At 46.2% G+C, this 24,808-nt stretch overlaps 1 protein-coding gene across 1 annotated transcript in view; it reads right to left on the bottom strand.

Moving 5' to 3' along the window:
- Window positions 1–3,026: 3,026 nt before the first annotated feature.
- Window positions 3,027–24,808, bottom strand: part of LOC128062347 (acyl-CoA dehydrogenase family member 10) — a 49,058-nt gene continuing 27,276 nt past the window's right edge. Inside the window, exons 12-21 of the mRNA XM_052654798.1 lie at window positions 24,442–24,615; window positions 15,829–16,217; window positions 12,136–12,276; window positions 11,508–11,645; window positions 11,292–11,382; window positions 10,203–10,361; window positions 9,025–9,197; window positions 7,225–7,368; window positions 6,160–6,237; window positions 3,027–5,563 (exon numbers count right to left, since the gene is read on the bottom strand). Of these exons, the coding sequence (XP_052510758.1) occupies window positions 5,423–5,563; window positions 6,160–6,237; window positions 7,225–7,368; window positions 9,025–9,197; window positions 10,203–10,361; window positions 11,292–11,382; window positions 11,508–11,645; window positions 12,136–12,276; window positions 15,829–16,217; window positions 24,442–24,615 (1,628 nt within the window). The 3' untranslated portion in view covers window positions 3,027–5,422. The remainder of the gene's footprint in view (window positions 5,564–6,159; window positions 6,238–7,224; window positions 7,369–9,024; window positions 9,198–10,202; window positions 10,362–11,291; window positions 11,383–11,507; window positions 11,646–12,135; window positions 12,277–15,828; window positions 16,218–24,441; window positions 24,616–24,808) is intronic.

Raw genomic sequence — 24,808 nt, 5'->3', positions numbered from 1 at the left:
GGGGAGGGGAGTAATTCAGAGCAATAGTTAAACAAGAAGACATTCTCTCTCAGGAGCCAAAGGAAAAACAGTGGCCCAGCCTGGGCATAGGCTGCCCTCTTTATTCTCATACGTGCACACATGCACACACACGTACACACACACTCTGATGACAGGCCACCAGCACTCCATGCCCCACCTTTAGCCCTAATGCAGATGTTCCCACAGGGGCTGCCCCCTAGGCAGTAAGGAGGTATCCCCAAGATTCCCCAGCTTTGGAAACAGACTCACATACTTTATTCATGGCAGGACATGTTCTTGTTGGCTGCCTGGGGCTGCTTTTTCTTCTTCCTCCTCCCCTAGGTGAGGCAGCCAGCACCTCTCAGGAAGCCTCTCAGAGATGGTAAAAATCCATGCCTCTGAGTGGAAAGAGCTCTGCAGTCTTGTGATTTAGGTTTGAATTCACTGACTAGCTGTGTGATCTTAGGCAAGTCATTAAACCTCTTTGAACCCCAGTCTCCTCACCTCTAAAATGGGCAGAAAAAATTATTTGCCATTTGTTGAGATGTGCAGTTCTTGGCACCTGGTAGGTACTAAAAGTGCTGTGCTAAGTCGAGTCAGTCATGTCCAACTCTACGACTCTATGGACTGTAGCCCACCAGACTCCTCTGCCCATGGGGTTTCCCAGGCAAGAATACTGGAATGGGTTGCCATGCCCTCCTCCAGGGGATTTTCCCAAGCCAGGGATTGAACTCCCATCTCTTGCGTCTCCTGCATTGGGAGGCATGTTTTTTACCACTAGCATTAGCCCATACCTAGTAGCTATTACTGTATCCACGTGATGAAGTTAGGGGAGTCTAGCCATTCTCCTCACTCTGCTTATCCAGATGGGGTCCCCAAGCAAACAGCAGTAACTGATAGCACATTAGGAAGACAGGTCTGCTGAGTCACACTTGGCACTAAACCAGATCCCCAGGTTCACTCCTCTGCACGTTAGCCTGTGGGAGAGCTACAGCCGTGGCTGGTCCAGCCGTGCTTAGTCGTGTGGGACCCCCACAGGCCTGTATCTCAAGTTGAGATAGCCTCCTCTTTAGCCCCCTCCAGAATCCAGCCACATGACACACTGGCATGTACTACCGGCTTCATGTTTAATCTTCATGAGTCAGCTCATTTTACCTTCAAACAGTCCTAGGAAGGATTGCTGTTCTCTCCCATTTTCCAAATGGGAAAACCAACTCTATGAGATGAAAATATCTTCTCTGTCATCACCCAGCTCATCTGTCACAGAGGCAGGGTTGAAACCCAGGGTCACTTGAATCCAGAAGCATAACTGACAAAGAGACTCTCCCTGACTAGACTCTTGCTACGCTTCTCTAAGCACTCTTGCTGACTGGGCCTCATCCTCAGCCGACAAAAACTATAGACTCTCAGTATGAATGATGTGGTCCACCCCCACCACATCTGAAGACCTGAACAGACACTAATAGTTTCTAGCAGCTCAAGGCCACATCCCTAGGATGGCTGGAGCCTGGCAAATGTGCCTGCCTGAGGAAACTCAAGGCTCCCAGAAGTTACTGCCAGTTTATCCCAGCCAGTGTTTCAAGATAGGACCCTGCCTTCCTTTCTCCGTGGGAGGCTAGGAGCCTAGCTTCTTTAAGCGCCAGTTAGCAAACCCAGATAAATTTCATGTGGACTGGTGCCCTCCACCTTCCCACTTTCTGTTGATTTAGCAGGAATTTCCCTGTGTAAACCCTGCCATTGACCCTCCCTGCTTTCATTCTCTCCCTAAGATGCCCCCTGTACAAATGGAAGCTGAGGTCAGTTCATGCTGGGCCCTCATTCTTACTGCAGTAGAGTATAACTAATTAATATCTGTCCTTAACACTTTAGTGTCTGTTTTTCTGTGACAGCTCTTTACCACTAGGTTATCTATCTAATACTGATAAAAATTCCCTGAAATCATTTATCTATTCGGCCATTTTGATTAAAAGAACTCTGCTCCCAGAGTATTTGTCCAATAGATGGTCACAGGTTTGGACCCCTGGTTGCTGGAGCCTGGGACTCTCCCGTCTTTCTGCTGTGATGCTTACATGCATTGGCAAGTTCAATGGTGGCGAGAGGGCTGTAGCCTCATGGCACCATGGAGGGCAGTATAAATACTGATCCAGAGATCCCAGAGATGCTCAACCAAAGGTTCAGCTCTGGGCTTGCCCCCCTGTTTCCCTGTGACTACAGAGAGGCCAGCAGCAGCACAGCCCTGGCCTCCCAGACGAACACTGGGGACTCTGGAATGGGAATGCTGGCAGAGAATGCAGGAGCCTATTCTTTCAACATCACTTCCAGTGACATTCTCCTAAAGGGGCCCCAACCAGAGGAGTTCTCTGGAATCCAGTCTCTTTCTTACAGCCTTTCTAGGATTATTCTGGAATTATCTGATAGTATATGAAATCAGGGCTGGGAGGAACACAGGCAGCTGTGGATGCCAGGACCACACGTAACTGCAAGGAGCATGAGGTGGGGGAGAATGGGAAGAGAGGGCTAAACACCCCATCACAGCTGGCATTCTAGATGGAACCCTGAGCCCTGCAACTGTCATGGGGCCATGGGGGAGGGCTCAGTCCAGTGGGAATCTAGCCTCTGATGCCAAGAGATGAGCAGAGGAATTGTGTGTTCAATTGCTTTGAGACAGAAAGTCGATGTGAGAAAAAATCATTGTATGTTATGATGACATTTTGTTCCCATACCCAAGACAGGCTAATAAGAAGGCAGACCCAGCCACATAGAGATGGTGGCAAGAGATTAAGTGTGCCACAAATAAAGCTGGTCAGGCACTCTCGTCACCCGCCAAGCTTGTTCATGCCCAAGCATGCATCTACAACCATACACAGACTCCTACTCCAGAGAAGCAGAATGCTGTCACGGCACCACGTTAGTTAGCACATTTGGCCAACCAGAAATGCCAACTGTTTGCTGAAGGTAGGGGAAAAAAGAGAGAGAAAGACCAGGTTAAATTTCCTTTATTCTTCAGATTTTTTGCTCATAACTCATTAAAACCCCTGCCCCTCATCCTCCACCTTTCCTTCTTTTTTTTAAAAAAATTTTAACTTTGTGGGTGTTTTTTTTTGCAGCCCTCTGCAGTAATAGGGAATTTTGAACCAGCTCTAATCTTCCCTTATTCCTTCTTTATCCTGGTGAACTTTGGAGAGCAGAAGCAGCTTTTAAAAACTCAAATCAAAGTGTCACGCTAAGACCTAAACTTACTGTTTTGTCAAGTTTAGAATCAACACCAAACTCACCACCAAAGGCCCCGAGGTCTCACATGGCCCAGCACCTTCTACATTCTGGTATTCAACACCCAGACACACTGGGCTGCCCTGCAGGGCCTCTGCATCTGCTGTTCCTTCTTCTGAAGCACCCTTGCCCATTCTTATCATGCAGGTCTTGCTCAATGCCTCTTCTGGAATGAGTTTTCCCTTTCTGAGCCCCCAGCTCCCACCCTCTAGCAGTGCCTGTTAGAGCACCCACATCACCCACCACCATCTCAGATACTCGTCACCATCCCCTACTTGAGAGAACACCCACCTGGGGCAGTTACAACCACATGCCTTCAGGGCACCAGGGGGTCAAGGGGCCAAGGGCCCCCTGGTGTCAGCAACTGGGCCAGTTTGTTCTCCTGCACATTCCCCAGGGCCTAGACTAGTGCCCAGCTAAGAGGAAGGGTACAGTTGACAGTGGTGAGTGGAATTATTTCACAGGATGGGAGATCCTGGATGAGGGGCTGCTGGCGGCCACATCTCTGTGAGTCACATCCTTTAAGCACGCTCACTGTCCCACCCAGGGCTTCCCTTTTCCCCACAGAACCTGAGGGAGATGTGCAGTCGCCCCACAGTTTCTATTTTCATCCCTGCAGCTGCACTAGTTAACAAGCAAGGTTAACTTCTGAGGCCATGAGAGAAACCTGAGGGTCACGTGATACACGTGCCAGAGCACTTCCTTTTTCAAACCCCTCCTTACTAAGACTCAAAGCAAGAATTCAGGCTGCTAGAACCCTGCCACAGTTTTCAAAAGGTTGTTTGGCAGTACGGCTGGTGTTGTGATAGCAGTTCATTGTGGGGGAGGAGTTGAATTTAACTATCTTTGTGAGCAACAAGCAGTAGAGGAGGGCCTGCCTCCCCAGACCACTAAGGCAAGGACATCTGAGAAGCATTTTCACAAGCCCCCCATGCCTCCCCAGTACCCTGAAGGCATGAGGTTGTAACTGCAGCAGGTGGGTGTTCTCTCTGGTAAAGCAGTTCCTTGAGGGGGCCAGGTCTGCAAGGCAGCAGACAGTGAAGGGTGATCCCTGCCCATGTGGTCTGACCTGAAATGGGCAGCTGTTGGCCACATCCCAGATCATGAGATTAGCAGATCAGGCCCTAAGAGCCAATGGCTTATCTCCACCCACTGCCTGGGCTCATGGGCACCCATTCCTTGAACTCAGACCTCAAGTGAGCAAGCATGTCCACTTTTCTCTGTGGGAAAAGTACTGCTCTCTGGATTGTAATGGCATATTGCCCACCACCTCCTCTCCCCACAAATATTCTGACTACAGAGCACATGGAGGATGGCCCTCACACACCAGAACGCCATGGTCTTTTGCTGACCTTTAGATGAGTAGCACTGAGGTGGCTGATTTGGGACCTACTATGGGTCACTGCATCTTTGCCCTCCATGCGTACAGGTAGGCTGATGCACTGGGCAGGATCTTGTGTAAACTCAAATATGCGGAGGCAACTGACATTACTGAAACAGGGGTTGAAGTGATAGCCTTCATTCTCCATTCTTTTTATACGATATAGAGCATTCATGATGTCTCTGAAGTATGCATTCTTATTCTTTCATGTTTCCAAAGTTTCTTTCTAAATTAACATTTCAGTGTTCTGTGTTTTGGATATTCAAAGAAAGAAAATTAGATGGCAGTGGCTTCATGATTTGGGTTACATTCCTTTTTCCCAGGAGTTCTACCCCAGGTTTGTAGGCTGCAGCCATCAGCTGGGAGAAGCGGTGGGGAGGGAAAGAGCAGCAGGCCCTGTATTGGGAGCAACCACAGGCCCAGTAGGTCTCCTAATACTCATGCAGATGCCCACAGCCTTTGCACACCACAGCCAGAGAGAAGGGGCCCAGCTGCCCATCCAGCTCCTGGCCTAAAGACCAGCTCTTCAGGCTCTGTGCCAAAACCCACTCAGCTCTTGGTTACTCCTCTTCCTCCTTGCCTGAAACAGGCAACTCCAGGCTTCTTACAGAAGTGTGTTCTGTGAGGACCAACCAAGGCTGAGTTCACAAGGGTCCCAGGACAGAGCTGCCAGGCAGGGTGCATGGAGCGCACACACCAGGCCTTTCAAAGCACGTCATTTAAACATTTGGGCACAACAAGCCTGGTGGGGATGATCTGGCTCCTGCAGGTCTAACTGCGGTGCTTCAGCTCCATCTTGGCCACTGCTGCTCGGTGCACCTCATCAGGGCCATCAGCAAAGCGCAGGGCTCGGGCCCCAGTGAAGAACTGAGCCAGTGGGTGGTCGCTGCTCAGCCCTGCTGCTCCGAAGGCCTGGCAGACACAGGGCAGAAGGGGAGGAAGCCCTGGGTGAGCCCTCATCCCTGAGAGCCCCACGAACAAGTGCCTGCTCCTAAGATGTGAGGACAGCTCAGAACAGCCACACTGCAAGGCTGTCCCCTGATACCTGTGTGACAACAGCATTCTGGAAGACTCCAAATGGGGCCTCACTAGCCATCCCAGGGACACCAGGTTCCCCAGGTCTGCTCTGCTAGGTGACTTCTGCTGTTGGGAAGTCCCTCTCTAGGGGCCATGGATTGAGATTTGGGAAGGAGGCATCTCTATGTGGTTAGAAGGCTGGGCCTGGTGTAAGAAGGACCTAGGTTCCCCAAAATCTGAGCTCAGCTCCTTGCAAGCTGAGTGACCTTGGACAAATCACTTTCCTGTGCTTCTGCTTCCATGTATTCAAAATGGAAGCAGAAATAGGACCCCTCATAGGGTTGTATCTGAGGAGGAAAAGGACAGTCATGTATGGGGGTTGTGCAACAAAGGGCTGTTATTAGTTTATAGGAGGTTGGGCAGCTAAAGGAGAGGAATTCTGAATCTTGTGAATGATTCAGAAGAACCAGCGATCCATCATCTGTGCTCACCTGAATAGCACGATCAATCACTCGGGAAGCCATGGATGGGGCCACCATTTTAATCATGGCAATATCCAGAGCTGCAGCCTACAAGGAAGAGGAACTACGGTGAGGAGGGCAAGACCCCAGGGTGGAATGCGTGGAAGACTGATCAGTTTCACAGGGAGGAGTAGAAACAGCAGCTCCGAACAGAGATCTGAGCTCCTGCTGGACCACAAGCCTTGCCTGGTGCATGGACCCTACCCAGCACCAATGGGTGGAGAGGCAGGGTGGGTGACAAGGAAAGTGACTTAGGATGCTGTGCGGTGTGGGAAGCTGCCTTGTCAAGGAAAGACAAGGGGCATCTTCCTAGGTGACAGGCAGCATCACCGCACACTCAATGCAGAGTGGGGACTGGCCTGAGCCTCATCTGGGGTCATGACCAGCTCTGTTTCCAAAGGAAAGGTGGCATGAGGCCAGCCAGGACTCTGCGGAATTGAAGTACAAGCATCTTCCCTGAGTTTGGGATTTCAATCAAAGCCCCTGAGAGCCCTCATACCTGGCACTAGATGACCAAGAAACCAGGAACTTGAGCCTGGGTCACCCCCTGCTACCAAGGCCTCTCAGCTAAGGGTTAGAGACCCAGTAGAGAGATGGAGAAGGCAGGGATTGACATGGCATCATGCCTGGTGTTAGGAGGCACTCAGAAAGAGCCATTTAAGGAATAATGTCACGTTGAAAATAAAGCTTTTCTGGTTAACTCCCTGGCTTATTCTCAGTCTGCCTGATGCCTGGAAGACCAGGCAGGTCTGTAGCTCAGGCCGGGGCCATATGGCCCTGTCAGGCCTGCTGACAGACGGTCACTGGGTCAGTAAAACAGAAAGGTCAGTCCTCTTTATTGTACCTTTTCCATTTTTGAAAAGCTGCCAGGCAGTTCCAAGGAGAATTGAAGCAAAGTTATTTATGTCAAGGAGCCAAGCGTTTTCTCTGTAGTTTGCTGAGTGGGGAGGGAAGAGTCAGCATCTAGATTTCCGGGCTGGCATCCCTCACCGTGTCCTCAGGACCTGTTCTCTGTGAGGTCCCTCGGCCTCCTACCTTATTTCCCGCCACATCCATGACGTGGGCAGCTTTCAGCACCAGCAGCCGGGCCTGCTCAATCTCCACGCGGGATAGGGCAATGTCTGCCAGGACAGTGCCCTGCTCTACAAGGGGCTTCCCAAAGGCCACGCGGGACTTCGCCTGTGGACACAGGAGACAGGATGGGAGGCATGGATGGTGCTCTGCAGAGGAGAGGGTGGAAGCACAGGAGAGGGCGGGGGCGTGGGGGAAGCTAGACAATGTGGTGGCTGCACAAATTATCTCCAGGAACCCCTTTACTCCAGCCTTTCTGCCCCATCTGGGCAGCCCTGGCCTCCAAGCAGGACAGAGCTTGGTCTGAGTTGCCTGCGGCCCAGGGCTACTCTGGTAACCAGGCAGTGACTGTGGGCGCCTCACACAGGCCAGGAGGGCGCCCTCTGCTGACAGTAGGGCCTGCTTCACGTCCTGAGGAACTCTCAGGGGCAAAGTCTGGGTGCCAGAGCCCTCTTGTGGACAACTGTGATTGCAATGGGGATTCTAGAATCTGAAAACTACAATCAATCAGAAGAACTTAAGGGATCTTTTCTCTGCCCCACTTTTTAACTAAAAACAGATAATGATACCAATTATATTACTAATGGCAGAAAAGCATACATTTTCAGAACAACAAAAAAAAAGAAAAACCACAACACAAACAACATGGTATTCCATCATCTAGTCACACTTTAAATTTTGGATACTTCTCCGTATGCATAAACATACATATGTATTTTTTTAACAAAAAAATGGAATCATATCCTTTATAATGCTTTTGTAGCCTGCTTTTTTTTCATTAAGGGTTATCTCTTTATATATATTAAGAAACAGATTTCTACAGCATTGCTTTGGAATTTCACTGCATGTCCATAACCAGGGTTATCTGATCAAGCTCTACTTGTTAGCCTCACAGGTTGTTTCAAAGTATTATAATCATGGTTGTGGTGAACCTCCTAGTATCAAATCTAACTACTCCTTATGATCAGGTCCTATGAGTGGGATGGCCATCCTCCTCAATACTTGGCACCTTCTAAGACTTCTGGCATGTACGCTTAAGCTGCTCTGCAGGATGAGACTAGGTACTATACCTGAGCCCTTAAAGGGAGCATTTTCTTTAAAATTTAAAAAAAAAAAAAAAAAACTAAAAACAAAAACACAAAACACAAAACAAAGAAATTGGACAGTAAAAGGGTGTGAATATCAGATTTGCTCAGTGACCTATGCACACATGACTATCTCTGTTCTTTGGACAGTATCTTGTGAGATATTTTGGGGGCTCAAAGATTCCTTCAGTTTTCTTTGCAAAATTGGTATCACTGATTTGAATTACCATTGCCAGCAAGAACTTTCATTTGTGTGGACTTGCAACCTTTGAGGGGTCACAGAAGAATAAAGTTTTAAATGTGCTTGGGGAGGAGGATGGTGCAGGGCTGGATGCTAGAACCCCAAGTTCTCTCTATTACCTAATTTTTAAAGATGAACTAATAGAAGAAATGGTCATCAGTAGACCATGACCCTGTGGACTTGCAACCTTGCCCTCTGCTGTCACAGAGCTTGGCCTTTTCCTTCTGGTCACCTTGACAGGGCAAGGCGCATTCTGCTCTGAATTTGAAACTTTAGCAAAGTAAAAGAGGCAGAGCAAACACAAGGACACAGCTTCTCGTAAAGAACATCACCTTGCTTCACCTGCCAAGTCTGCTCTCAGAAAACAGGATTAGAAGTCTGAGAGGAAGACAGATGGGTCGTTCTGGTCCAGAGACAGGCACAAAGGGAAGTACTTACTCGGGCCTTCATGAGTGCCAGCGCCCTCTCTGAGCAGCCAATCAGCCGCATGCAGTGATGGATCCTGCCAGGACCCAGTCGGCCCTGGGCAATCTCAAAGCCCCGGCCGGGGCCCAGGATGATGTTCTCTTTGGGCACGCGCACCTGCTCAAACAGGACTTCACCGTGGCCACCTGAAAGACACAAAGGGTACTCCAAGTGATCTGCCTACACATTTTTCTTGGTTATGTTTATCTCATCTGAGGCAATATTCCTGCCCTTGTGTAGTCTTCTAACAGGAACGTGGTTGAACAGTGTAGGAGAACAAAATGGAGCCTATTAAAAATAGAAAATAAGTCTCTAATTTACACAATAACAAATGAATAGTTTGGCATTTCTTTTCTAAAACATAACTCTAGGGATTTCCTGGTGGTCTAGTGGTTAAGAATCCACCTGCCAAAACAGGGGACATGGGTTCAACCCCTTATCTGGGAAGATCCCAAATGCCTCGAGACAACTACATCCATGCACCACAACTACTGAGTCTGCACTCTAGAGGCCAAATCACAGCTACTGAAGCCTGTGCACCTAGAGCCTACACTCTACAATAAGAGAAGCCACCAAAATGAGAAGCCCACATACCATGATGAGGAGCAGCCTCTGCTCACCGCCACTGAGGAAAGCCTGAAGGCAACTATGAAGACCAGGTACAACCAAAAATAAAGAAATCTTAAAAAAAAAAAGTAACTCTAACTTAAACTGGAACTCCCTAGCAGTACTGTGACTCTAACAGTGTATTGACCATATGGGAACTCTGAAGTCAAAACGTGGACAAAATCAGCAGAGAGAAAGAGCCCCTGTGAGAGGACCTCCAAGCTGGGAAATCAGCTCTCCACACTGAGGTCTAGAAGAGAAGGTCTGGAGGCCACTTCCTGCCTCCATTCTCTGTGGCCTCCTTACCTCCTAGACTCCTGCTTGTCTTCTATGATTAAAAGAGAAAAACAACAACAACAGATGAATGCCTGTCTGAACCTTGCCTACATGGTTGATACTCATGAACTAAAATGCAGGAGCACGTGGCCTTCCAAATGTCCTCAGACTCATACAGGTGTTATTTTGCACTGGAGCAAGGGTTACCCAAAGCCTTTTCCCCAGACCCAGACCCACACAGAGAAGCGAGCTGTTCTCGAGGGGCCAACCTGGTGCGTCCTCCAGCCCATACACCGTCAGTGGCCGGATGATTTTTATCCCTGGAGCATCCATGGGAACCAAGAACATGGACTGCTGCTGGTGGCGTGGGGCATGTGGGTCTGTTTTTCCCATAAACACGCAGAGCTGGCAGCGAGGATCCAGGATGCCTGCCAAGAAAGGAGAGAGACAGAACCCCATCATCTGACACCAAGCCATCAGCTCTCCTTAAACACTCAGTTCTGGCCCAGAGAAGCTGAAGTCAACGAGCAGATGGGACCCTTTAAGATGTCACGTGAACAGATGAGGACATGCAGCCCTTTGACCAGCAATAAGAGCAATTGGTTTCTGTCCCAGTGAGGAAGGAATCCAACATCCTAAGAACAGTTAACTTGTAAAGCACATTGGGTTGAAAATATAATTTGGAAACAAGAGTCTGAAAACTGCTACTTTATCAGTGGCAGCCTGTTCTGCTTTGTTCCCACAGGAGGTGGAAACATGCCGGCTTTGGGCACAGGCTTCAGAGTCAGGCCAGCCTTGAACTCTGGGTGGTTCCCTACTTGGCAGTAGGGGGGCTAGTACCTTGGGCAGTGACTCAAGTCACTTCTCCATCCTGGTTTCCTTCTCTGTGAAGTGGGGATAATACCACAGACCTTCTGGGGAAGGGTGGAGACTCAGTGAGGGGAGGTCCCCCGCGGCATGCACCGAGGGCCCTGGAGAATTAAAGCCTAGTGAACGATAGGATTATCACCAGCCCTTCTGCTATAGCACAGCTGACCTCACAAGACGGGGACACCATTGAGGAAGTGACCTCCAGCCTGTCTAAAGGGAGATGCCCACAGCAGAATGAGGAGAGTGGGGAGTGGAGGAGAGATTCCTGGAACTGTCACCTGTGGGGTCACCTGGAGTCCATATAGAACCTTTGGTTCTCTCAGGGTTTGCTGCCTCTTCTGGGAACAGAGACAGAATCTCTTTTGTGTTAACTGGAAATGAAGCTAGTCCCTCCCACAGTTTCTCAGACAACAGCAGGGCAGAGAAGACATGCTTATCAGGCTAGATCCACATAAACGTGATTGAAAAATGAATTTCAGGCCAAATACCTGTGATCCACCACTTGTGACCATTGATGACGTAGAAGCCATCTTCCTCTCGGATGGAAGACTCAATGTTGGTGGCATCTGAGGAGGCGACCTGAGTGAGAGCACATTCTGATTCGAGCTGGCAAGGGTCCCGAGGTCCCTGATGGCAGAGCCCGATGGGGCTGGGTAAGGGTCTGGCCTGACGAGGAGCACCTGTGGGTGACTCAAAGTAGGTACCTGGGGCTCAGTCATAGCGAAACAGGAGCGAGCCTTTCCCTCCAGCAATGGAACCAACCAGCGGGCCTTCTGCTCCTCGGTGCCATATCGAACCAGAAGCTCCATGTTCCCTGTGTCTGGAGCAGAACAGTTAAAAATCTAGAACGAAGAAGAATCATAAGAGTGACTTTCACTTCCATATTTAAAATTCAAACATCTCAGAAGCATGGACTCTTTCATGTCATAGATCCTCTGACACCGTCAGGAAAGTCCTTCCTCTCCCCAAGGAAATGCAAAGACCCACAACATTCTGAATACAGTAGCTCAGAGGCCCCTGAAGCTCAACTTCAGAGCTCCTTGGGGAGAGAAAAGTAGATTGGAGCTGTTGGATTGAGGCTCCACAGAAGCCAGCCGCCAGGCTGTGCTCAGCCAGGCCCTAACTTCCCGAGAAGACACCACCCCTGGCTCCTTTCCTGCTCTGGCTCCAGCCACCTGCCTCCAGTGTCTTTACTCCTAAGAAGTCTGAGTGTGCGTCAGAGCTCCCGAGTCCAGTGCTGCTGCAGGGAACCCCATCAGCCCAGGAGAATCGCTGAACTCTCTGGAGGACAAGGATTTTCTCCCATGCTGAGGAAGACAGTAAAGAAGGTACCTCGGGAGCATACAGAGACGTGCCCATGACCTCACACAAATGTGCGTACTCCATGTTGGTCAGCCCTGCTCCATATTTCTTCTCAGGATCAGTCTCCAGGGGTAGAAAAAGGTTCCAAAGTCCTTCGGCCTTGGCTTTCTCCTGTCATGGCAAAAAGAAATCAAGGATTCACACAGGGTGGCCTTCATTTTATTTTGGCCCATGAAAAATAATAAGTCCAAATCATCAGGCTGGATACAACCCTGCAGATCTCTGGGAGGAGAATGGGAAGTGTCCGGGGACAGCCCATTCCTAACAGGGATGGTGCAATCAGTTCACTTCCCCGTGTCCATATCCCAGATGCCCCACTAGCCCACTTCCATCACTGCTAACATCACTACTGTCATCACAACACAGCTAGACCTCACATCATGAACACAAGAGAGTGAAGGTCCTTTAGCGAGCCTGCAGGGAACCAGCCCAGGAGATCTGGCGGCAGTCTTAGCTGGTTTGAGGATAATATGATGATGATGGGTGATGAGGTACCTAGGGAGATCCCCTGTCCAGCTTTCTTCATGAGGCACAACTTTGTTCCTGGGGAAGTACCCCTAGGTTTCTGAACATAGCTCCTGACAGGGAAACCAGGGAGTCCAGCCTGGGGATCAGGAACCCAGGCCATGAGTCAGACTGCCTGATTCAGACCCTGCCCCACCACACCTGCTGGGAGACCTTGGGCAAGATAGTGGAGCTCCTCATGGCAGTTTCCTCATCCCTGACAGGGGACGTCACCAACCACCCTACCAGTCACAGCTACTGAGTGAGACTAGGAATGGAGGTGACTGACTGGAACAAGGATCTGAATGGGAAGATTATCAGGAGTTCAGGTTAGAGAAGGGGGCTCAAAAATGGATGGGAATCCAGGCAGCTTAGAGAATGGCAGCAGGGCAAACACTCAGCAGTCCTGCTGTTCAGTGAGTGAGCGCTGGCTGTTTTCTCTATCGAAAACACTTCACTCTTCAGGTTCCAGGTAGGGACCGTGGGGCTGCCCTAGCTTGGCTCCACGTGCCCAGTTCCTGTCTGGGCATTGTGGGGTGGGTTGAGCTGGCACCTTGACTACAGCTCTGCCAGACTGTCCAGAGGCAGGGAGGGAGGCACCCAAATGACTAGGGTGCTACTACCCAAAGAAAGGAGAAGAGACACTAGGTAGCCAACCTATGTTCAAAGCACGCATCTCACTAGATTGTTGGAAAGATTAATTAGGAAACACAGAGAACACAGAGTGTTGGACTCAGAAGCTGGGGCTGCAATAAATACTAGTGATGATGGAAAGTCTTCCCACTGGGAGGGTACCACTTTGCTGGCTCTTCCATGACATGAGGGCTGCGCTCTAGAACATATACTTCTAGAATCAGCACATACACTCGTCTCATGACTGTGTTAAGCTAATTAGCTGAGACTGCAGTGACCAAGGAGAGGAAGGACAGATTAACTGGAACAAATGAAGCAGGAAAGGAAAGGAGAATTAGGAAAAGAAGCAAGGGAGTTCTGAGAAGAGGAAGAATAAGGAAGTGAATAGAATCATCTCCTTGTGGGAGGGGAAAACACACAGATTTGAGCCCAGAAGATCTGGATTGAGTCCAGGTGATACTATTTCTAGTTGTGTCCCTAGACAAATTTTATTTCTTACCTTTAAATTGAGGTTCATAACGCTTACCTCATAGGATTTGTGAGATGTAGTATAAATACCAAATACTTCTCACTTATGAGTAGTAATGACACTTTGGATAAAAGCTGTGAGCCATTCTTTTACTACTCTCCCCAATAATCTTAGTGGTCCTTATGATTCCCATTCAGGTATGACCACAGGTAGAATATTCTCTAGGTTTTTCTTATAGATTCACTTAGAAACTAGAGGTGTCCATAGCAATAACGTCTGCTTTTCCAACACTTCTGTGCACTGGACGGGTACATCTAATGCGTGAGGATTAAGTGTGCAGGTCAGCAGGTGGGGTATAGGACATTTCATAAGGTAATAGGAGTATAGAATGGTATGCACCTTACTGATGAAAAGGACCTAAAATGGTCTCATTCAGGAATTCCCTGGCAGTCCAGTGGTTAGGACACAGTGATTTCACTGGGTAGGGGGAGGGCAGGTGGGGGGAAGGTGTCAGGTTCGATCCCTGGTGGGGGAACTAAGATCTCATGTGCTGTGGGGCAACAAAGCCAGAAGGCTGCAACTAGAGAAGCCGGAGCACTTTAGGGTCCGTGTGCTCTAGAGACCATGGGCCACAACTACTGAGCCTGTGTAAGAGATACAACAAGAGGGAAAAAAAGTCAACGCACACCACAACTAGAGTAAGCCCATGCACCACAATGAAGACCCAGCCAGCCACAAGTTAAAAAAAAAAAAAAAGACACTGTAGAAACAGTAAGTGGACATAGAAGCATTTAACAGCATTTGACACACCTGCTTGCACAGGACCCAAACTGCTTCTTATTCTGCGCTGCTCTCACTGTAAAACTTTCAGGGGCATCAACACATGAGCATGGGACCTACACATGACTGGCTGAAAATTCCCACCGCAATCTCAGTGTCCTGGGGAAGCATCCAGTGGAGACCTCCTGGCCATTGCCCTGTGACAGCTGTGGCCACACTCCTAGCAGCCAGCATCCCCTTGGCTTCCACTGTTTCTTTCAGCTGGCTCTTCAGCCTCCCTGTCCATGTCAGCAGCTAGCAGCTCACTCTGCTGCTTTGGTGACCTGGAGTGACCTACACTGAGATCCCCACAGTGTCTCTCAGCCGGGGGCAGGGTAGCCAAATTACGGTGCACCCCCAATGTGCTCCCCTCGGGGATCCACCTCCAGGCACTGACATGGAATACATCATTAAATAACATAAGCCAGTGGGAGATTCAAATAATTGAATAAAACAGTTTCATTACAATAGGATGTGGAAATATATATATATAGTTTCTATATATATTATAGGAATAATATATATATTACTATGTAGTAGAAAAATGGAACTGGAAGCCTATAAATCAAATTGTTGACAGTCACCATCTCAGAGGCCAGAGAATTTTATAGAACTCTTTCTATGTCATGAATTCTTTCTAATCTTGCCATGTTTGAACTCTGGTTAATTTGAAACAGGTTTGAAAGTAGAGATAATGCCAATTCATTTTAAAGTAGGTCTGGTTGGATCACAGGCAGAATATGTGCTCCTGAAGACCTCAGATAACTTAAGAACTAACACAAGCCAAGACCAATCCTGAAAAAGAACAGCAGGTATTTCCATTATACACTAAACTGATGTCACCGTGTGTCAGGAGCATAAACATAGTTTACAGTTGATGTGGCCCTTCAGGTTTGATGTTACGGATTCTTTAAAAAGAGTGTCATTTAACTGATGCAATTTATATCACTCAGTCTCAAATTTACATGATTCAGACATGTATAAAATGAGTCCACCTGCTTCAGAGTTATAAGCCACAGACTCGGCACTCCTCTGCCTGGGGTAAGTATCAGGCCGAGACACGGTCACATAGAAAGAGCAATGAAGTGAAACTGAGTGATCTAGGGCTGACTCTTTCTAGTGGTGGTGGCAAGCAGAGACCATTGAACTCAATCTTCCATCTCTCATTGCCTAAGAAGGAACAGATATGGCCAGTGGACGAGCTGAGGCTGGGCTGTGCTAACGAAAGGCTGCTTTACCTTGAGATCTTCGACCAGTGGGGAGGGGGTCCACCTCTCGGCTGAGGCCTGGTGACGCTGTAGCTCTGGCTCAGCGGGGTACACATGTCGCTCCATAAACTCCTTCAGCCGCTGATATAGCTCCCTGACTCGGGGGGAAAGGCCTTCTGGAGAGAAGATCAGAGCTCCCTTTGAGGCATGAACTAGAGAAGAGTCTGTGGAGGTGACATAACTCCTCGTGCCTGGGGTCCTCAGCAGGGACCATGTGTGGTGGGACCTCATTAATGGTTTGGTGGCCGGCATTTCCTTAAAAACCTGGAACCCCTCTTTGATTGCAAAATCCCATGCCAGGTTAGACATAAATTCTGTCAGCTTCCCAGTTTGTTTCGCAGTCGCCGAGCTTGCTTGCCCTAAGCAGAAGCAAAGAAAACCAGTGAGAACCCCTTAAACAACCCTTAATAGTACTAATGTATAACAGTATTGTTGTTCCATCAGCAGCTACTACCATTGCTGAGCACTTGACATGTACCAGACTTGATGCTGAGTGTCTGATGTGCAACTCACTGAATTCCTAGAGTTACATGACTGCTGTAATCCCCATTTTACAAAGATCAAAAATCAGATTGATTACATTCTTTGTAGCCAAAGATGGAGAAGCTCTATACAGTCAGCAAAAATGAGACCAGGAACTGACTGTGACTCAGATCATGAATTGCTTATTGCCAAATTCAGACTTAAACTGAAGACAGTAGGGAAAATCACTAGACCACTGAAGTATGACCTAAATCAAATCTCTTACAATTATACAGTGGAAATGACAAATAGATTTAAGGGGCTAGATCTGATAGACAGAGTGCCTGGTGAACTATGGACGGAGGTTCATGACATTGTACAGGAGGCAGCGATCAAGACCATCCCCAAGAAAAAGAAATGCAAAAAAGCAAAATGGCTGTCTGAGGAGGCATTACAAATAGCTGTGAAAAGAAGAGAAGAGAAAAGCAAAGGAGAAAAGGAAAGATATACCCATCTGAATGCAGAGTTCTAAAGAATAGCAAGGAGAGATAAGAAAACCTTCCTCAGTGGTCATGCAAAGAAACAGAAGAAAACAATAGAATGGGAAAGACTAGAGATATCTTCAAGAAAATTAGAGATACTAAAGGAACATTTCATGCAAAGATGGGCTCAATAAAGGACAGAAATGGTATGAACCTAACAGAAGCAAAAGATATTAAGAAGAGATGGCAAGAATACACCAAAAAACTGTACAAAAATGAGCTTCACGACCCAGATAATTACAATGGTGTGATCACTCACCTAGAGCCAGACATCCTGGAATGTGAAGTCAAGTGGGCCTTAGGAAGCATCACTACAAACAAAGCTAGTGGAGGTGATGGAATTCCAGTTGAGCTATTTTAAATGCTAAAAGATGATGCTGTGAAAGTGCTGCACTCAATATGCCAGCAAATTTGGAAAACTCAGCAGTGGCCACAGGACTGGAAAAAGTCAGTTTTCATTCCAATCCCAAAGAAAGGCAATGCCAAAGAATGCTCAAACTACCACACAATTACACTCATCTCACACGATAGTAAAGTAATGCTCAAAATTCTCCAAGCCAGGCTTCAGCAATATGTGAACCGTGAACTTCCAGATGTTCAAGCTGGTTTTAGAAAAGGCAGAGGAGCCAGAGCTCAAATTGCCAACATCCGCCGGATCATGGGAAAAGCAAGAGAGCTCCAGAAAAACATCTATTTCTGCTTTATTGACTATGCCAAAGCCTTTGTGTGGATCACAATAAACTGTGGAAAATTCTGAAAGAGATGGGAATACCAGACCACCTGATCTGCCTCTTGAGAAATCTGTATGCACGTCAAGAAGCAACAGTTAGAACTGGACATGGAACAAAGACTGGTTCCAAATAGGAAAAGGAGTCCGTCAAGGCTGTATATTGTCACCCTGCTTATTTAACTTATATGCAGAGAAAATCATGAGAAACACTGGGCTAGATAAAGCACGAGCTAGAGTCAGGATTGCCGGGAGAAATATCAATAACCTCAGATATGCAGATGACACCACCCTTATGACAGAAAGCGAAGAAGAACTAAAGAGCCTCTTCATGAAAGTAAAAGAGGAGAGTGAAAAAGTTGGCTTAAAGCTCAACTAAGCTCAGAAAACTAAGATCATGGCATCCGGCCCCATCACTTTATGGCAAATAGATGGGGAAACAGTGGAAACAGTGGCTGACTTTATTTTTTGGGGCTCCAAAATCACTGCAGATGGTGACTGCAGCCATGAAATTAAAAGATGCTTGCTCCTTGGAAGGAAACTTATGACCTACCTAGATAGCATATTAAAAAGCAGAGACATTACTTTGCCAACAAAGGTCTGTCTAGTCAAGGCTATGGTTTTTCCAGTAGTCATGTATGGATGTGAGAGTTGAGCTATAAAGAAAGCTGAGCACTGAAGAACTGATGGTTTTGAACTGTGCTGTTGGAGAAGACTCTTGAGAGTCCCTTGGACTGCAAGGAGATCTAACCAGTCCATCCTAAAGGAGATCAGTCCTGAGTGTTCATCGGAAGGACTGATGCTGAAGCTGAAACTCCAATACTTTAGCCACCTGATGCGAAGAGCTGGCTCAGTGGAAAAGACCCTGATGCTGGGACAGATTGAGGGCAGAGGCGAAGGGGACGACAGAGGATGAGATGGTTGGATGGCATCACCGACTCAATGGACATGAGTTTGGGTAAACTCTGGGAGTTGGTGATGCTGGTGCACTGCAGTCCATGGGGTCACAAAGAGTCGGATACGACTGAGTGACTGAACTGAACTGAACTGAACAAAGATCCAAGTCTTAGGAAGGAAATGGGCCCAAGCTTACTTTAGGGAGCTGGGAGCCAGAAGTTGGACTCAGTCAGCCTGCTCCCTGCGCTTTATCTCTTTTCCTAAAGAATCTAAATTAAATCAGGAATTCCCCAAAGCACTTCTGCTATCACCTTGGGCTACAGGAAGCCCTGCCATGAAACTGATAACAGTGTCACAGGGGATTGGATTAATGGCTAGTTTCTGGGCACCATTTTGTCTAGATCAACACCACTGTCAGCATTGCAGAATTCACTCTAGTCATGCCTTTTTTTTTTTTTTTACTTAATACATGCATGAAGGCTTTTTTGAAAAAATTTAAATTAAGATATAGTATACATACATCCTCTTTATAAAGTGTACAATTCTTTAAGTTTAGTCAGGCAGCCAACAGTACCATCAGGATATAGTATATACATTCCCATCATCTCCAAATATTCACAGCATCCGTTTGTAGTCAAGCCTTTACCCTTGCCCCTAGGGTACAACACTGATCTATATTCCTGTAGTTCATTTTTTCCAGAATGTCATATAAATTTGTACATCATATTCTTTTCAGTGTGGCTTCTTTCACTCACTCAATGTATCTAGGATATATCCTTGTGTCTCCTTATACTGTGAATATTCCCTTTTTATAGTGGGCTTGGAGGCCTAGCATGCTGCAGTCCATGGGGTTGCAAGAGTCTGACATGACTGAGAGACTGAACTGAACTTTCATAGCCAGTTCTCCTGGATTAGTTTTAGAATTTCTATGTTTTAAAGAGACTGTTTTCATCATTTACTTTGTATCAATAAATGGATCTTTGCAGAGGCCTGGACTTCCCTGGTGGCTCAGATGGTAAAGTGTCTGTCTACAATGTGGGAGACCTGGGTTCAATCCCTGGGTTGGGAAGATCCCCTGGAGAAGGAAATGGCAATCCACGCCAGTACTACTGCCTGGAAAATCCCATGGACAGAGGAGCCTGGTAGGCTACAATCCATGGGGTCGCAAAGAGTCGGACATGACTGAGCGACTTCACTTGCAGAGGCTATTTTACTTCTGGCTCCTGCCATGGTCAAGTATTATTTCTCAAAAGAACCATTTGCATGCAGCTTTGGTTTTAAAGATATTAGGCTAGGCTATTCCTTACAAATTGAAAACCAGATCCATCTGCTACACAGCAGAGGATGCAGCCCACTGGACCTCAGCAAGTCTTTACTTAATCACCTTCCGGGTAATGAGTATGGACCCAGGCACTGGGGGCCAGTTGGAAAGCAGGCAGCCCCTTCCCTGGTTCATGGACTTACAGACTTTATTTTCCCCTCCTAACTCAGACTGTACATATCTCATTGAAAGAAAAGACAGCCCCCCACCTTGCATTCATTGTTATTCATAGTGATTTTCTTTTCTAACAGAGGGTACAAAGAATTTTTTAACATTTTCATCCCCTTAATTGGATATTACTCTCACAGTACTGCTTTGTCTCTTGGAAAGTCATTTGTATGAGCTTGGATTGATTTAAAGTGATCATTTCTGATATATTTTCCTGAATGTAGTCCTAGCAGAAGAGACCACATCCATGGCATCTTCCTAAATTGCAGCCACCAGCACTTATCTTTCTAGAATTTCAGCATCCATCTATAAGAAATCTAAACCTCAGCATCAACTTATTAATGAAGGAAAATCATATGTGGGGTTGCCTGGTACAGACTATAAATCAATCCCTGCCAACCTAAGGATGAACCCAGATCTCCTGTGATGATATCACAGAGAGAATGCCTTTGAAACACATCCTTTTTCTCCAAAATCCACTTTCCCAGGGCAATACCAAGTATCTCTATAAGTGCTATTCACCTGAAGCTATCACAACATTGTTAACAGGCTCAACATTCAGAAAACTAAGATCATGGCATCCGGCCCCATCACTTCCTGGCAAACAGATGGGGAAACAGTGGAAACAGTGACAGACTTTATGTTTTTGGGCTCCAAGATCACTGCAGATGGTGACTGCAGCCATGAAATTAAAAGACGCTTGCTCCTTGGAAGAAAAGCTGTGACCAACCTAGACAGCATATTAAAAAGCAAAGACATTACTTTGCCAGCAAAGGTCCGTCTAGTCAAGGCTGTGGTTTTTCCAGTAGTCATGTATGGATGTGAGAGCTGGACTATAAAGAAAGCTGCTGCTGCTGCTGCTAAATCACTTCAGTTGTGTCCAACTCTTAGCGACCCCATGGACTGCAGCCCACCAGGCTCCTCCGTCCATGGGATTTTCCAGGCAAGAGTACTGGAGTGGGTTGCCATTGCCTTCTCCGAAAGAAAGCTGAGCACTGAAGAATTGATGCTTTTGAACTGTGGTATTGGAGAAGACTCTTGAGAGTCCCTTGGACTGCAAGGAGATCCAACCAGTCCATCCTAAAGAAAATCAACTCTGAATATTCATTGGAAGGACCGATGGTGAAGCTGAAGCTCCAGTACCCTGGCTACCTGATGTAAAGAGCTGACTCATTGGAAAAGACCCTGATGCTGAGAAAGGCTGAAGGCAGGACGAGAAGGGGACGACAGAGGACAAGATGGCTGGATGCCATCACCAACTGAATGGATATGAGCAAGCTCTGGGAGACGGTGAAGGACAAGGAGGCCTGGCGAGCAGTCCATGGGGTCGCAAAGAGTCAGACACAACTGAGCAACTGAACAACAACAGCAAGGCGTTGCTGGCATGGTGCCTGACCTAGCAGAGGCTCTTGGGAGTGAAGGCATGATCAATTCCCCTACTGCAACTGCCTTTCACAGAAGGTTTTGACACCCTGGCTGAGAGCAAAATGCTACCAGAAAGCCTTGGGTACTGATGAGCACAAAGCTAAGATGTCCCCATAGTACTAGCAAACCCACTGCTGGGCTTCTTTCTATTTGCCTTTTTAAGTTTTCATTTTGGAAAATTTCAAAGACAAACAAAACTAGAGAGAAGAATTTAATGTACCTATAGGTTTCTGCCACTCAGTTCAATAATCATCAAAGCATGGCCAATCCTGTTTCATCCCCTGCCTTTCCACTCCACTGCCCTGGATTTTGCTGCAGTAAATCCCAAACACCACATCTTTATACTTATATTTCATTTATATCTAAAAACAAAGACTTAAAAACATCCACACAATATCATTATCACGCTTAAACAACAGTTAACTATGACGCCTTAATATCCTCAACTATCTAGTCAGAATTAATTTTTCATTGATTGTCTCAAAAATTTTTTGCAGAACATTTCTTTTTTCAAACAGGGATCTGAATAAGGTTCAAATACTGTTTTTGGGTAATGTATCTTTTAAGTCCCTGAGATAGTTAAGACTGACTCACAAAAATTTCTTTCACAACATTTCTTTTTTCAAACAGGGATCTGAATAAGGTCCAAATACTGATTTTGGCTAATATATCTTTTAAGTCTCAACATCATATCACCTTTTTCATTTGTTGAAGAAACTGAATTGTTTCCCTGTGAAGTTTCCCAGAATCTGGATTTTTGTGAGTGGCTTTGTCTCAGTGGTACTATTTAATGTGCTCCACTGAATCTCTGTTCCCTGTAAGCTGGTGGCTGTAAGTTGGTGGCTGGCACTAGAGGCTTGGTCAGATCCAGGTTCAAGTTTTGAAGGCAGCATCAGGAGGTATGTAATGTCTGGTTGCCTCTCTTGATGATTTTAGCACCATTAACAATTATTTTCCAGATGCATTCATGTACTGGGATGGCAAATTGGTGCTATGCTAATTCTATCACTGGGTCCAGGATGCTTCTCTAAAGAAAAACTTCCTCATTAATCATTTGTTTAACATGACATCTAATTTGTATAGGAAAGGCAGGATAAGTGGTTGACTTTTTCCCCTTCATTTACCAATTATCAGAATGGGTTGCTTCCCTCTCAGCCTCTAGTCACCAGTGAGACTTTTAGTATCACTCTTTACTCATGGATCTAAACATACTTGATGTGTGTCATCCATCCATTCCAGCTCTCATCCTTACTGGTGCTCAAAGTTTCCTGTCATTAGCAAGTGGGAGCCTATTCAAGTGGACTCCTGAGACAGTTAAATATGACCTTCTCAACAACCTCCTATCTTTCTGGTACAGGAAGATGTTCCAGATTCATCTTGTGGATATTCTGCCCTAGACCTACAATCAGTCACTTCTCCAAGGTGCCCTGGTTCCTTTTGGTAAGAATGGAATTTATAGATTATAATGTGGATGATTATGGGTACTTAATGCTATTGGCCTAGTCACTATTGCTAAGTCTTTGGGGAAGTCTTTTGGGAGATTCTACCTTCCTGCTTTCTAATTGCTTTCCTTCTACATAGGAAACAAATTTTAATCTGTCTTTATACCTTCTTAAATAATTTAGGCTATGGCTCAGATGGTAAAGCCTCTGTCTACAATGCGGGAGACCTGGGTTCAATCCCTGGGTTGGGAAGATCCTATGGAGAAGGAAATGGCAATCCACTCCAGTACTATTGCCTGGAGAATCCCATGGACAGAGGAGCCTGGTAGGCTACAGTCCATGGGGTCGCAAAGAGTCGGACATGACTGAGTGACTTCACATTCACATAGATTATTTCAGTTTCTACCCTACAGAATTCAGAATGAAAACTAAATTGGCACAGTAACACTGTGCCATACTTGCATATATATAAACACTCCATAGGTGGCCCATGTATATATTGAACCATCAGTTCTAAGTAGCCAAACTTTTCTTCTCAAACGTTCAAACTTTAAAGATATAATCTAGAAAACACTGGTTAAATAAAATATTTTCCCATATATGTAAGAGGATCATCAAAGAAAATACAGTAATCTTTTCTTCTTCAACAATCCTCTCACTGGGCAATTTGGCAACATTAAAAAAATTTTTAATACACAAATTTTTAACCCAGAAATTCTAACTCTGGGAATTTATCCTTCAGATATATTCAAATATGAGTAAGAAAAGATGTCCACCAACCACTAAGTGACTTTGAAAATCTGCAGACGATCCAAAGATACATCTAGGGTAACTGGTTAAATACATTACAGTATATCCATACCATGGAACGTACTATAGCAAAATGAATGATGTCTATACATACTCACATGGAAAGGTCTCAGTGAAATACTGTTATGTGGAAAAAAATAAGGAATTTGCCTTACATAGTTGTCAAATACATATATATGGCCATAATATATAAATGTATATATATATACACACAATCAGTTCAGTTCAGTTACTCAGTCATGTCCGACTCTTTGCAACCCGGTGAAGTGCAGCACACCAGGCCTCCCTGTCCATCACCAACTCCTGGAACTCACCAAACTCATGCCCATTGAGTCGGTGATGCCATCCATAGTATTTCATAAAAATTCTTTGGGATAAAAAATTTTTATATCAAGGTACTAAAAATTAACATGTAAAATGATCACACTTTTATAAAACTTGCAGAGAGAGACAGAGAGGAGAGACAACAGATATACAGAAAAACTGGGGCCCAAAACCCTTAACAGTAGCTTTGTCTTTAAGGAGTGATGCCAAAAAGAATGGAAAACGATTTTATATTCTTCTATATGATTGAGTTCTTATTATGTGTTTTTACTTTTAAAAAGTTTTGTACCTTATTTTAATAATTTAAAAAAATTCTAAATATTTCTTAAAAATATATGATATACACTTGCTGACAAATGGTTGAATTACCTGAACTTTGTAGTTTGGTCCTGAGAGGGTTTCAGGGAGAGAAGCCTCTTGGCTGTGACTCACACCCTGAGGCTGGCTCTCCTAGGCTCCCATTACCTGTGAGTGAGCGCTTGTAGACTCCCTGCAGGATTGCAGCGATGCGGAAGAAGGAGAAAGCCATGTAGAAGTTCCAGTTCTTAGTAGGAGGGATCCCCATGTGAAGACAGTACATCCTGAAATACTCCTCTGCAGTAGGGATTCCCAGCTCAGTCAAATCACAGTCGCTCAACCCTGAAGCGACAGAGCCAGGACTAGGCAATGACCTCATGCTCCCCTGTAGCTCCCAATATTTGAATTCTGAAAATCACCTTGTCCCTTGGAAATAAGTCTCACAACTAGTTCAAAGGGTTATAGGTCATCATTTTAAGATGTCTGGAATCCCAGCATGAATCTGTTCTTCATAACTTGGTTGTTCAAAGTTTTG

Source organism: Budorcas taxicolor, chromosome 17 (assembly GCF_023091745.1).
Source record: "Budorcas taxicolor isolate Tak-1 chromosome 17, Takin1.1, whole genome shotgun sequence".
Classification (NCBI taxonomy): domain Eukaryota; kingdom Metazoa; phylum Chordata; class Mammalia; order Artiodactyla; family Bovidae; genus Budorcas; species Budorcas taxicolor.
The sequence above is the reverse complement of the archived record's forward strand: the minus strand, read 5'-3'. Positions and strand labels throughout refer to the sequence as shown.